The 14,267-nt window shown below is 42.3% G+C and overlaps 1 protein-coding gene across 1 annotated transcript in view; it reads left to right on the forward strand.

Moving 5' to 3' along the window:
- Positions 1-14,267, forward strand: part of ubap2l (ubiquitin associated protein 2-like) — a 161,324-nt gene that overhangs the window by 104,911 nt on the left and 42,146 nt on the right. Inside the window, 5 exon segments of the mRNA XM_060904950.1 lie at positions 2,240-2,415; positions 5,675-5,795; positions 7,244-7,283; positions 10,796-10,988; positions 11,070-11,136. Of these exon segments, the coding sequence (XP_060760933.1) occupies positions 2,240-2,415; positions 5,675-5,795; positions 7,244-7,283; positions 10,796-10,988; positions 11,070-11,136 (597 nt within the window).

Below are 14,267 nucleotides of genomic sequence, written 5' to 3' on the forward strand. Positions count from 1 at the left end.
ATAATTTTCATCATCACGAGCGTACAAACCATACGCGGGGGGGAGGGGGTTAATGACCAGGCGTACACTTTTTTTTTTTTTTTCTCATCTCATTATCTGTAGCCGCTTTATCCTTCTACAGGGTTGCAGGCAAGCTGGAGCCTATCCCAGCTGACTACGGGCGAAAGGCAGGGTACACCCTGGACAAGTCGCCAGGTCATCACAGGGCTGACACATAGACACAGACAACCATTCACACTCACATTCACACCTACGGTCAATTTAGAGTCACCAGTTAACCTAACCTGCATGTCTTTGGACTGTGGGGGAAACCGGAGCACCCGGAGGAAACCCACGCGGACACGGGGAGAACATGCAAACTCCGCACAGAAAGGCCCTCGCCGGCCCCGGGGCTCGAACCCAGGACCTTCTTGCTGTGAGGCGACAGCGCTAACCACTACACCACCGTGCCACCCCACACTTTTTTTTTTTTAAATGAAAAAATGTCAGTGTGCGAATCGGCGGCCGCCATGTTCAAAATTTCGCGCCACATCGATGTTGCCAGCTAGCTCTACTCACTTTCTTTCTTCAACACAACAATGGCTGACCCAGATTTTGACCGCATTTACAAATTTGTGAGTAGCAGAAATACCGCTATTCACAAGACTCCTTCAAACGAGGATGAGCAGTTTTTAAACGTTTATTGTTTCCTGCATTCATCTGAGAAGCGGCAGGAGGCAGTTAGGGCGGGGCAGGCTGCTTGGAAAGAATCAAAAACGAACGTTTCAAAGCAAGCCGAGCTGTGCCGGCAAGCGATCGTCCGGATGGAAAAAAATCAAGTCGACTTTTACATTTCGGGATTATTTCTCTCGTAAAACGGTACGTAGACTATCATATGGGTATTTTGTACTTGCGTCAGCAGTCAGTTGAATTTTATACAGTCAGTCAGCTCCCCTTAAAAAGACAGTCCCTAATTTTCAAAAATGAATCGCCTGCTTTCTATGAGAACTTCTGGACCCGTCTTGTCTTCTTTTCTTCTCTTGTGAATCTTTGTATTGTCCTGTCATCCGATTTTAATAAAAAGTAATACAAGACATGGTTTTATTTTGAATTCGTATTCCACGTAGATCCATTTTTTTTTTTTGGTCCGCTAATGTACACTTTTCTTTGGGGGGGGGGTTGCTCAAAAGTCTACTCTTTGTAGACTCATGACAATGATGAAAATTATGGATGACCCCTAACTGCGTAATGCCAAATAAGTTCTTATCTAAGTGATTTCTATACTGGCATTCTGCCCTTGCGTTCTTACACCGATGGGTTATAAACTGGGTTCAGGGATGTGCTGCGCATGAGTCCAAGAGTTTGATTTCCTCTCAGGACTTTCGTTGCCCATTTCCCATCGTTGTACTTGCAGAGCTAAAGTTGAGTACTAGGCTTAAGGGTGTTTGTTGAGACAAATTGGTATTGAGGTATTTCACTCACGTGACCAAGTCATGTGATGCTGCCATTTTGGACGGCACGGCTCGAATCAGTTTGAATGCGAGGAAGGCGACAAACGAAAAACATAAAAGAAAAAGGAGCGAGATGCAGAAAACACCTTCACTATCCAGCGACGTACGGCATTTACAGGGCGAGCAGAGGGAGAGGTATTTGCAAAAATTGAGGTTGGCAGGCTTAGAGAACGACGTTTACCTGCTTCCACCAGGATTGCTCACCGACAGCTAAGGTTTGTTCAGATTTTCATTTACTTTCGGTCCTCAGGATAAACAAAATGTTATTAAATGTCATTGAAATAACTTCTTAGTCTGTTGAGACATGGCCCGTTATAAGTTTTTCCTTTACTGTATTTACTAGTTTACTGAGCGCGCTCTGGGGCTCGCTGGCCGGCTAGCTAGCTAGCGCTCCGGGGCTCGCTGGCTCAGTAAGCTTGTAAATCCAGTAAAGGAAAAACTTGAGACTGAAAGGTTTTAACAGTCATCCAAATGACTGAACGTAAATATTGCTACAGTAACATACCAGCTACTGTTGTTGACATTAGCTAGCTTGCCGTCCAAAATGGCGGACACCGGGGCATCACGTGACCCTGTGACGTCAGGTGAAATACCTCAATAGAATTTCAAAGTACAAAACTAGGAAAGTAAGAGAACAAAAAGATGAAGCGTAAATCAGCTGCATTTGCAGGAATGTACTTTCTGACCCATATTTGTTCTGCTGTAGTCATTATGCCTGGTCGTCTCTCCCCCCACCCACTGTTTAACAGATCCCTGCTTTAGCAGTGGAGATGCCGGGCTCAGCAGACATACCTGGACTCAACCTGCAGTTTGGAGCATTACAGTTTGGCTCTGAGCCTGTCCTGCCAGAATACGACACCACAGCAGTAGCCACCACAACGCCAGGCAGTGTGACTCAGAACAGCCTCTACACCAGTGCTAGCAGGTTTCACTGTTTCCCAATATATACACTTATTTGTATTGTTCCATCTCTGTGTATTACAGTGAGCTGAATGGTCTTGCCTCTAGAACCATAATGCAGGACAGCAGGGGCATGTGTGCGTACAGCAAGTGTGCATGGTATGAAGTGTAGTACAGTGAAACACGAGCGCCTAAATACGTGGTATACACTAATATATAAATAAATGAGAGCGAGAGAGGTGTACAGTGCTGCATCAGCTTAAAGTGGATGGTTGAACTCGGCGGACTGACCAGGCGACACCTGACGGTGTTTAATATGAAGTTGGCTCGCTCTGTAATCTCGGCTTATTTCACCTTATTATTTTGACGATTTTGGTTTCCTCGCTGGAACCATTCTTAAGAAATAAAGAATCCTCGTACTTGTACTCACTCACAAGCCAGAGGGCACTTAGCCAAATTTTAAGCTGTGAATGATGGAACATGTAGCCTTGTGCGTGAAGCAGAGCATTTTTTTTTTTTTAAGGATTTTCCACTAGGAGACCAACTGGTCTGGGCAATACAACCACAGGCCCCAGAGTCCATGCGGCTGGTTCACCAATCACCATACAGACAAACACACTACAGTCAGTGCGTTTACATGCACGTCGAGAAAATCGAATTTCTGCCATAGCTCGACTGAAATCGAAGTTCTAAATGCCATGGAAACGCCTTAGCTCGGCTGAAATCGAACCGAACTGGATTTCTCATAATCGAGCTACGCGACCTAGATTATGCGATTGTAGCCGAGCTACTTAGTGCATGTAAACCCTATCGAGCTACGTAGTCGAGCTACTTACTTCAGCACTGCCCCTTCCGGAAGTGACGAGACCACAAGCGGGAAACACAACAGCCTCGGTCGGCATGACAACAGTAGTAGAAACGTGCACTTCTGGAGCAATGAGGAGATAGAGTTCATGCTCATTCAGCTTAAGGAGTTGAGAATAAATATATATATATATATATATATATATATATATATATATATATATATATATATATATATATATATATATATATTAGTGCTGTCAAGCGATTAAAATATTTAATCGCGATTAATGTCGCGTCTGTCATAGTTAACTCGCGATTAATCGCAATAAAAAAAACATTGTAATTCTCTTATCAGCATTAAAAAAAGTGAATGGGCTTGCTTTGTACCAATTTTTTTTTTTTTTTTTTTAATTGCAAAACATAACACGTCTTGACACAGCCACTACAAAGTGAAACCTAAGCCGAGCACCGGCGCGGGGCTAGCAAGAGAATCATGAGTGAAGTGATCTACTGCTTGAGTGTCTACAACTCTAATCAGAGAGATAGGTTACACAGTGACGGTAGCCTTGACATGCTTGATTATAATATAAAGTACACTATTATATTAACTTGAAGTTGTTCGTTGATAAATATTGCATTGAATCTGATCTTTACTGTTTCAGCTCACTTAACACATATTTTGTACTTTTACACTTTCTGCCTGTTGATGCGTCGCGCTGTCCAATCAGAGGCGGCCAAATTTGCATATTACAGGAAGGATTTCTGGGATAGCATTGAGTTTACAGTTCAGAGGGATCTGGCTTCTTTAGACGCTGTCTTCTTAAAACTGAATAAATATTTAAAAAGAGCCAAATTAGCCAGTCTTTTGAACGGCTCTTTTCAAAGAACGGATCACAAGGATGCGGATCCCATCAAAGAGCCATAAATCCCATCTCTACTATCGCGCCCTGCCCGCGCTGGTTCTTTGGGGGGGGAGGGCAGAGGACTCTGGCTGTGCGGGGCGTGGCATTACAGTCTAGCTGCTATCGGTTTTCTAAGCAAAGTCTCTGTTCCAAGTTCCTGGCAGTTTCAAAAGCTTATGAAAAACCTACATCATGTCACAGCGTTAATCTCACGATAAAATTATCGCCGTTAAAATTGAGTCAAGTTAACGCGTTAATAACGTGACATTTTTGACAGCACTTTATCGATGTTGCTGTCCTCGTTGTCGTTCTGTTTGTGAACACGGAACTGATAACTTTTGTTTATACTCTTGAATAGCTCTTCTTCATGACGACAACCGGAAGTGTACCAACACGATGGGGCGTGTAGCGCCACCTGTGGCTCAGGTGCACAATGTACCTCACACAATAGCTTGATTTCCTTGTGTGCATGTAGGATTGGATTTCTCTGGCACCCCTGCTGGGACCCTTAGCTCGATTACCGACAGTAGCTCGATTTGGGATGTGCATGTAAACGCACTGACTGACTACACAGCTATCAAGAGCAATTACCAAGCACAAATGTGATGTCAAAGATACTCAAAGTTACACAGTAATGACATCGGATTCTGACATCAGGCATCTCAGTAACCAAATTTTAGTTTTGTTTTTCTTAACCAACATAATCTTGTGTGTATATCTTATAACATAGATCTTCGTTTTCCTTGTTAAATGTATACTTACATGGTACTTGGTTAATTAATTGCAACTGATTGAACCAAATGATGAGACGTAACTTGGTTTAAAATTTGGTCTCCCAGTGAAGCTGGTTTGGCATTGACTAGGAGACCAAATCTGGCCACTGGGAGACCATTTGGTCTCCCAGTAACTATGTTAAAAAATGCTCTGGCGTGAAGGGTCCAGACTACTGGCTCCAAGATCATTCCAGGGTAGGACTGTCCACGAAGAGATCAATATGGGAACATTACTTAATTTACCACTCTTTTATTTATCCATTTTCCTTCAGCCAGCACGGTATTTTAGAACTGGAACATGTCAACTCTAACATGCTGTCAGTAACATGTTTAACAATAAAGCCTGGTCTTTGTCTTAATCTTTATCGCTCTGCACTAGTTTTCCATCGGCACGTTTCTTTACTGTTCTGGACTCGGGCCGAGGGTATCCTTTGACATGAATGTGGTCTTGCATGCACTCAAGTGTCCCTTAATTTTTACTGCAGCCTTCTTTTTAGTATCATTTATGCATGTAAGATTTTTTTTTCCCCTTCTGTGCATAAACCTATTTAAGTTGTTTGCACTTAATGTGTGCGTTTATCACGGACATGTCACTCCACTCATGTCTTCTAAATGCAGAAGTTCAGTGGAATAATTGACTGATTTTTGGTCTTATTTTAGATACTTTGTTGGTCATAGCCTAATTAAAGAGAGTGTAATGTTGAAGTAGCTGCTATCGTTATTCTGCATGATCTAGGAAGATGGTTGAGGGCTAAAACCTCACTTTGTTCAACCTGACGACGTAATCCTAATTGTTTGTTAGTGAGCAGGCTCCTGCTCTGTCTAATGCCACTCCGATGGAGCTGTATGAGCAGAGAGCAAGTCAGACCCGGCGCTACCCACCCTCTGTTTCCTCATCTCCACAGAAAGACTTGCAGCCCAAGGTGAGACATCTTGATTAATCTTGTATTGAATAATCAGGCCATTATTAAAAAATGTTCTGTTTCCGGTCCACCGGCCGGGTGAGTGCCGTTTGTGCAGTTGAAAATTTATTTTTTTTTTAACGCCGGTTTTTCGACGTTTTTTTCGGGTTCGTAAATCTAAAATCGAACTTGACATTTCTGCATTCCCAGGGCTTTCCACTAAGGCTCATACTAGCCAGCCATGACAAATAAGTAGCCAGGGGGGCGGGGGGTAAACACAAAATAAACTCCTGTGCACGCAGTTCCCAGGATTAGATGTATTTTCCACAGACCGTTTATTTATTCACTTTACTCAAATACAAAGTAAAATGGCAGTAAATCTTCTTTCTTTTCTTGCGTATTGCATCATGAGGCGTTCCTGGCTTGTAAATCTCTTATTTTCGGTGCATGAGACATTCACGCAGCTGAGCATGCTATGAATTAACAATGACAGCGGTGTGCAGTGGCGGCTACACAATTACACACTCGGCCAACATTTCTCCATTTGTGTATGAAAATACACTCCAACCACTCAGTTTGGGTTCATTTACAACCAACGGTGTCTTTTGATGCCAGCACGTAATTGAACGAGAGAAGGCTGGTTTACCGGAGACAAAATAAGCGTCATCTCTGCTTCTGTTCCCTCCGACGGCCCCGACACACTACTGCCTCCGCCGAGTGCGCGCGCACTCTGAACTGAATCAGCTCTGCGCATGCGCCGTGCGGCACAAAAAAAACGGCAGCCACCATGAAGGAAGGAGATCCGGAGTTTTCAATTTTGCTTAAGTGTGAAATCGCAAAACGGTATTCTAGCGAACAACAAAATAGTAAAGATTCAGAAAAACAAATCGTGTAATTTCATCCGAACTAGGCCTAACGGTCAATTTAGAACTACAAAAAGTCCATGTGTCGGACATTTTAAGTACCTTTGTACAAGTTTCAGTTGATTAAACTGTCATTTTATTAAATGTGTTTGCTTTTGTAATAAAAAAGGACTGAAAGAAAAAGCAAACACAGCATTGCGATTTCTTATCCATCCATATATTATAAATAAATAAATCCCTCCCTCCCGACTGAATTTTTTTGCTCACCCGGTGGACAGGAAACAGATTTTTTTTTTTTTTTTTAAAGGATGGCCCCAGTATCGTCTGTTACTCTGCACACATCTACTGTCAAAAGCATAGTTTTACACATGTTTTCCTGAAGATTTAATCCACGTTTTAACCAGACACAAACTGCAGCAGTGGAGCTGTTTGCTATAGGCTCTGAAGTTAATGGTGGGATTTTTACACCATGCTGGTTTTCTTGTAGATAGAGATGAGTGACTGTTCCAACCTACAAGACGGTCTACTATAATTCTTTGTTTAAAAATGAATATAATAGATTTTAAATTAATATACCTGCTTGTGCTTTTGTGTTCGTGCATACAGAATGGGTTCAGTTCAATACAGACAACGCAGTCTCTGGAAGGTAAGCCTCGACACTGCTCTGTGGATCAGTGAGCTCTTGGTATTCTAGTCGATGGGGTTAACTTTTAAACTTTGGCTTCAAATTTAATTTCATGTTTTTAATGGAAAAAATTCTATCCCTTCATGGACAGAACAAGCAGCAAGCATTCGCAACAGCGATGAATTCATGTCAGTTAAAACTGTCGCCTTCTGACAAATCACCAAGAGGCAGTCTTGTCAGGGTTTTTTTTTTTTTTTTTTCCTTCCCCCCCCCCCCCCCCCCCCCCATTCATTTTTAGTTACCCAGTAGGTATTTATCTAGATGATTTTGCTCCAGTGTGTCTGAGATGCATCGTTATCTGATCACTCAAACCAACTTTGGAGGTGGTCTGGGGTGCATGTGACCATGTACCGTATTTTCCGGACTATACGTCGCTCCGGAGTTTAAGTCGCATCAGCCAAAAAATGCATTATGAAGACGAAAAAAAATATATACGTCGCACCGGACTATAAGTCGCACTTTTTTGAAGGGTTATTCTATCCATAGAATCTGTGATTGTATCTGATAAGCGGCGCGTGGTTACTGCGCGACTGCATTGTTTATTTAATAAACGAACAGCTGAGCAGTGATAACGCGCCCTTTGCCCTGTAAGTAGCCTAGTCTGATTATTTTAAATATCTACTACTATCTTTAATACTATCACTATCGTTATTACTAATAGCCTATATTATTATTATAACTAATATTAGTAGCCTATTACTGATGCATTAATCAGTTTGCTTTTAGAATATTTTTACCGGTAGGGCTTATTATCGCCCCATGGCTCTTTCATCTGTGTTATTAAAGCTGTAGTCATCATCGAGGAGAGTCATTCTTCATTTTTGTAGAATTTTATTTCATCAAATCAGAGGTCAAGTAGGCTATAGGTATATCATCTCCAAAGACAGGTACGGTAGTAAAAACAACCGTCTAGTGGGAAAAAAAAACAACAACCGCTCAGAGAAAAAAAAACAGGCAGAAAGTGCGCCTGCCAGTTAACGTCATACAGATAAAAACATGAAACGTTATTCAGATCATTAACACCATAACATCAGAGACGAAGAATAAAGTTCATCTTGGAAGGAGAGTTATTTTTAAAAATGCAAAACAAAATCATTTATAATAGCCCAGAGAAAAACTGGCTGAATATGTACCGTAACATCAAGTTATTCAACAGCCGAAAATCAGGGCTTAATTTGAGCCGGAACAAGATCCGGAACCTCCGTTGTCGGATCCGGCAGCTATTTTCATTTCATTCGGTGTTCCAGCAGCTATTTAAATGGATCAGATCACCTCCGTGACCATCACAAAGGGAAAAAAAAATCAAACAATAAATTAAATAAATAAGTAAATAAAAATGTGTTTAGTGTTCGGTTTTGATTTTGATATCTGTTGTTGATTTCTCTCCTATGACATCCACAAAATCTATGCGAAAGGGGAAGAGGGAGGGACATGGGGTGTATACTTCCGCTCAATAGAACACCGGGTTTTTTGTAGCCATTAGCTTGCGCTGTGGAAAAAATGGCAAAAAAAACAAGAAAGCTTACGAAAATGTTTAAAATGAATTCTCCAGCTTGTTTTGTAAACCCTTTATTTCTTAACTATTACTTGAATTGATTGCACTTATGTTTGCTGGCACTGCTTTTAATGAGCAGGAGAAAAACAGGGAGAGCTTGGAAAATGACCGCAGGTTGGAATAGAACCCGGGTCCCCGGATTTATGGTACGGCGCCTTATCCACCTGAGCCACAAAGTCCCGCTGGCACTGCTTTTAAGTTAAATGAGTCATTTAACTCATGTCTTGTGTGATCTGATCTCCAATGGTGAAATAAACCGGTTGTGATATGAGTACAGTCTGTTATTTTAGAAGATAAATTTAATATATAATTTAATATATAGCCTAATAAAAAATATTTTATAACATATCACGACATATTACTGTCTGTCTGTAACTGTTCGTCACTAAAGTGTTTTCTAAGATCATAATGTCTGATATTTTTTTTTTACACACACAATAAGCGCGTGAGCGTAAAGTTATAGTAAACTACCGCCCGCCCCTTTTTTTTTTTTTTTTTTTTTTGAGTCGCTGGACCCACCCACCTCCTGCGTTCCGGGACCTCCCGCTTCACAAATTAAGCACTGCCTAAAATCATTACATAACTTATTTAAATAACTATAGGCCTATCATTAATAATAAAACACAGGTCAGTCAAGCTGACTATTTCACTGCAAATCCGTTGAATTCCTCATCCTCGGTGTCGCTTCTGAACAACTCTGCCAACTCCAGCGGCAGACAAAGTGCTGTTTCCTCTTCTGCGTGGCTGTCGTCAGACTCAGCATCAGCTCCAGTTATTCCACAGTGGAAAAAAAAAATGTATACGTCGCACCGGAGTATAAGTCGCATGGCCAGCCGAACCATGAAAAAAAGTGCGACTTATAGTCTGAAAAATACAGTAACTTTTTTTTAAATTGCACGAAAGTGTCTTGATGCATCCTGATAAAGGAATGCCAGCTGGAAAATCATTGCGAGTGTTTCTGGAAATGGTGCTGAAAAGTAGAAAACTCTTCTGCTAGCCTAATGGATAAAGGTGTTGCTGTAACAGTGGAGATGAAAGATGACTTTTTTTTAAATAAAAACCGAGGTTGCCAAGGACGACTCAATGGAATATGAATGTCCCAGAAACAAATTTGCATGAAATAAACCCTGCTAATATACTTTTATTCCCATTTAAAACCAGACATGATCAAGTGGTGTATATCAGGTGTCTGATTAGGTGTTCAAGCCTCACCCATGTGTGGTGTTTTTTTTTTTTTTTTTTTTTTAAGGATGAACCGCTGACATGCCATTTTTCTAAGACATTGTTGACAAGCAAGCATCTTTTACTTTGCTGTCCTCATTTAAATGCCATAAAGGAACGTTTTTATTCTCAAAATACTTTGTTTTTAAGAAGGTGCCACCACAAGTGTTAAGCCTAGGTCACAACCGGACGTATGATTTTTTTTTTTTTTTTTTTGGCGTTTCCCAAATCGCGGGTTTTGTTTTTTTTTTTTTTTTCATGGAGAAAGACGCACGTTGGCCGCAAGTTTTTGTCTTGCAACCTGAAAAAAAAAACGTAAGCACCCGTAGAGTTTGACATGACAAAGAACCTCTGCGGCTCAAATCAGCACGTCACATGCGTGCCCTCCGTGCGTCTCTTGCGTTTTTTGCACGTAGACTGGCCGTAGGAGCACGTACGGCCGGTTGTGACTGAGGCTTTAGTTTCTGTCACGTGCATTTTTAAAGCAGCTCATTTAGTTATTTATAAAGTAACTAAACTCTTTTAGAAATGATGTAGCCTCAGGTGCTGACATGGTATAATGGGGCGGGGACTTCACTCATCAAGGATGCCAGTAATTCTGGAACTGTGTGCATGCACGTGTGTATTTGTAACCCTGGCTGTGTGTGTGTTGTGGGGTGTCGTTTATTTATTTATTTAATTTATTTAAAATGTCCAGCTGCAGCTGGCTCTGCAGTGTCTGTGAAGCCAGCGTCTGACTCGAACGCTCCTTCCACTGTGTCGAACATGGCCTCGCTGTCAGACCCGCCCTCAGGCCCCACCTCTCTCCTAACATCATCCAGTCAGACACCTCTTGCCACTCTTGGACATGAAGACCCCTCCCCCAATACAATTGTTCCTCCACAACACAAGTGAGAAAGTATTTCTAGTCTAAAGCATTGACTGACTGTGCAAAGAGCAGAAGGAAACTGACGTTTTATTGTGTGTCTCAGTTCCCTTTCCACGCCACAGAACAGCTTGGCTCCCTCCACAGTGCGGACTTCCAGCACAAGCATACTGGTAAGCTCTGTGGGGTTTATTTTTCATGTATGGTATTAAGGTTTTGCGGAGTGTTGGAATTTCGCTCAGTGTGCTGAAGTTGTGGGGAAATCCTGGGAAAATAACCGGGGGGGGTATATAACTTTTTTTTTTTTTTTTTTTAAACCATTTACAGGGTCCTAGAAAACTGGAATACAAAGTCCCTTTATTCCCCAGAAATGATATTTGGGAAATGTATGAATATTCTGTTGAAGGATTAATACATACTTGAAACACTAGGGTGCTAAATCCATAGTTTATAGATGTTGATGGATGTTTTGAGCTGAATGCATGCTGTTTGTTTGTATAGTATTGGCAAATGCTTAATATCATGCAGCTACATGTCAAAAGCTTCAGTTAATGTTGACATCAGAGTAAAGAAAGCTCTCGGTCACTACGTTTACATGCACATAGAGAGAATCGAATTTCTGCCGTTGCTCGACTGAAATCGAAGTTCAAAATGCCATGTATACACCTTAATTCGGCTGAAATTGAACCGAACTTGATTTCTCGGAATCGAGCTACACGACCTAGTTTATGCGATTTCTGCCGAGCTACTTTGTGCATGTATACCCTATCGAGCTAGTTCCGGAAGTGACGAGTGACGAGACCACAAGCGGGAAACACAACAGCCTCGGTCGGCATGACAACAGTAGTAGCGAGCAGCAGAAGAGGTCAGGAGGAACAAACGAAGAAGAGAAAATGGCGATGTAGAGCTCTCTGAAGTGTGGGTGGAGCACAGAGGACGGCAGGACAAAGCTTCTGGTACTAATAGGCTTTTTATTGTCAGACTTTTCAGTTTAACAGCCTACTTTTATTCTTGAGAGAAAAAAACATGCGCGTGTGCGCTGTGTTCTAGTCCCGGGATGAGCTGTCCCCTCTGCTCTCCCTCTGCCTCCTTAAATAGGGCGCGGTTACTGGGAAGACACACAAACACAGGTTAATTACCGTCAGGTGAAGTGATTCTGCCACTCACCTTCCCTGGCTCCGCCCTCCTGTCACAGACCGGCGCTTGACCACGCCCCCACTGCCACAGGCAAGCAGAAACGTGCACTTCTGGAGCAATGAGGAGACAGAGTTCATGCTCATTCAGCTTAAGGAGTTGAATATATTAAAATTCATGGACGGGAGAAAAACGCGCAATGGAGAACACGGAACTGATAACTTTGTTTACACTCTTGAATAGCTCTTCATGACGACAACCGGAAGTGTACCAACACGATGGGGCGTGTTGCGCCACCTGTGGCTCGGGTGCACAATGCACCTCACACAATAGCCCGATTTCATTGTGTGCATGTAGGATTGGATTTCTCTGGGACCTTCAGCTCGATTACCGACAGCAGCTCGATTTGGATGTGCATGTAAACGTAGTCAGTGACTTTAACTGTGGCAGGGTTGTTGGTTCCATGTGGTCTGAGGCCATCCTTAAAAAAAAAAAATCCGTTTCCTGTCCACCGGGTGAGCAAAAAAATGTTCAGTAGGGAGGGAGGGATATTATCTGAATATCAACTGACACTTGGACAAAAACAGTTTTTAATTCTGTCCAGCCAACCTGCATTAGTTCCGTAAACGCGTTTTTGTTCAGTTCCGTTCTCATTTTGAATAGATCTATTAGGTTCTCCTACAGATCTGTCAGGGTCATTCACAAAGTAGGTAATGAATTTCGCATAACAAAACTCAAAAGCTGTTTGTAACGTCTCGGATGGATCAAGCTCAAACGAATTTTCCAGTAACGGTTTGTGATGGTCCGACACACGGACTTTTTGTAGTTCTAAATCGAGCGTTAGGCCGAGTTCGGATGAAATTACACTATTAAAATGATCACTGAATGATTTGTTTTTCTGAATCTTGACTATTTTGTCGTTCGCTAGAATACCATTTTGCGATTTCACACTTAAGCAAATGTTTGAAAACTCCGGATCTCCTTCCTTCATGGTGGCTGCCATTTTTTTTGTGCCGCACAGCGCATGCGCAGAGCTGATTCGAGTCTATATTCTGCGCGGAATGCGTAAATGTCAAGTTCGATTTTAGATTTACGAACCCGAAAAACCGGCGTTTTAAAAAAAAAAAAAAAATTTCAACCGCACAAACGGCACTAACCCGGCCGGTGGACCGGAAACGGAGCGTTTTTTAATAATGGCCTGAGTATTTCTGTAACTGCTGATCTGAGGTTTTCAGACAGAATGATGTGAAAAAAGAAACGCCCTGTGAGCATCAGTACTGTGGATGGAAACACATTTTGATGTTGAGTGGTCGGAGGTGAATGATCAGATGGGTCTGAAGTTTGTAGTAGTAATCAAATCGCTCTTTAAAACCATGATGAGCAGAAAAGCATCTGGGAGCATGCGATACATTGAAGGTGGATGGGCTGCAACAGCAGAAGCCCACATTAGGTTCCTCTCCTGTCGACCAGAAACGGAAATCTGAGGCTGCAGCAGATATGGGAGAAAATTGGCAAAGAACCAGCAAAGTGTTTCCAATCTTCAGCGGTCTGGTGGATTCTGTGGGCGAGTGTGTACCCATGAGAGCCTTAGGCTACGTTCACACTGCAGGCTGAAGTGACTCAAATCCGATCTTTTCGCCCATATGTGACCTGTATCCGATCTTTTATTGACAATATGAATGACACAGATCTGATTTTTTTCAAATCCGACCCAGGCCGTTTGGATATGTGGTCCTAATTCCGATCCCTATCCGCTCTTTTCATATGCGACTTCAGTCTGAACCGCCAGGTCGCATTCATCCGACTTACACGTCATCAACAAGCCACAAACGTCACTATTCTGCGCTGAAGTAGGCGGCGGGTCTCTCAAAAAAAAGTTACAACAACATGGTGCATGACATCAATGCGAGGGACGCTTCGGGCTGTGAAGGTTCTGAATCTTCTCAATGGAAGGACGCAGAGGTTAGGGAGCTGATTTCCACTTGGGGGGATGCAGCTATTCAAGCTAGATTGGATGGGTCATACCGCAACCGGGCGGTTTTACTTCTGTAAACACTGGCCATGCTCACTGCGTGTGACGTCGTCGTATCCTGCAGTGCGCATGCGGAACACTTTTAGGTCGCTTTTCGTTCATACTGAGGATCACATACAAGTCGCATATATTTGTTAA

This window comes from Neoarius graeffei, chromosome 22, assembly GCF_027579695.1.
Source record: "Neoarius graeffei isolate fNeoGra1 chromosome 22, fNeoGra1.pri, whole genome shotgun sequence".
In the NCBI taxonomy this organism is placed as follows: Eukaryota; Metazoa; Chordata; class Actinopteri; order Siluriformes; family Ariidae; genus Neoarius; species Neoarius graeffei.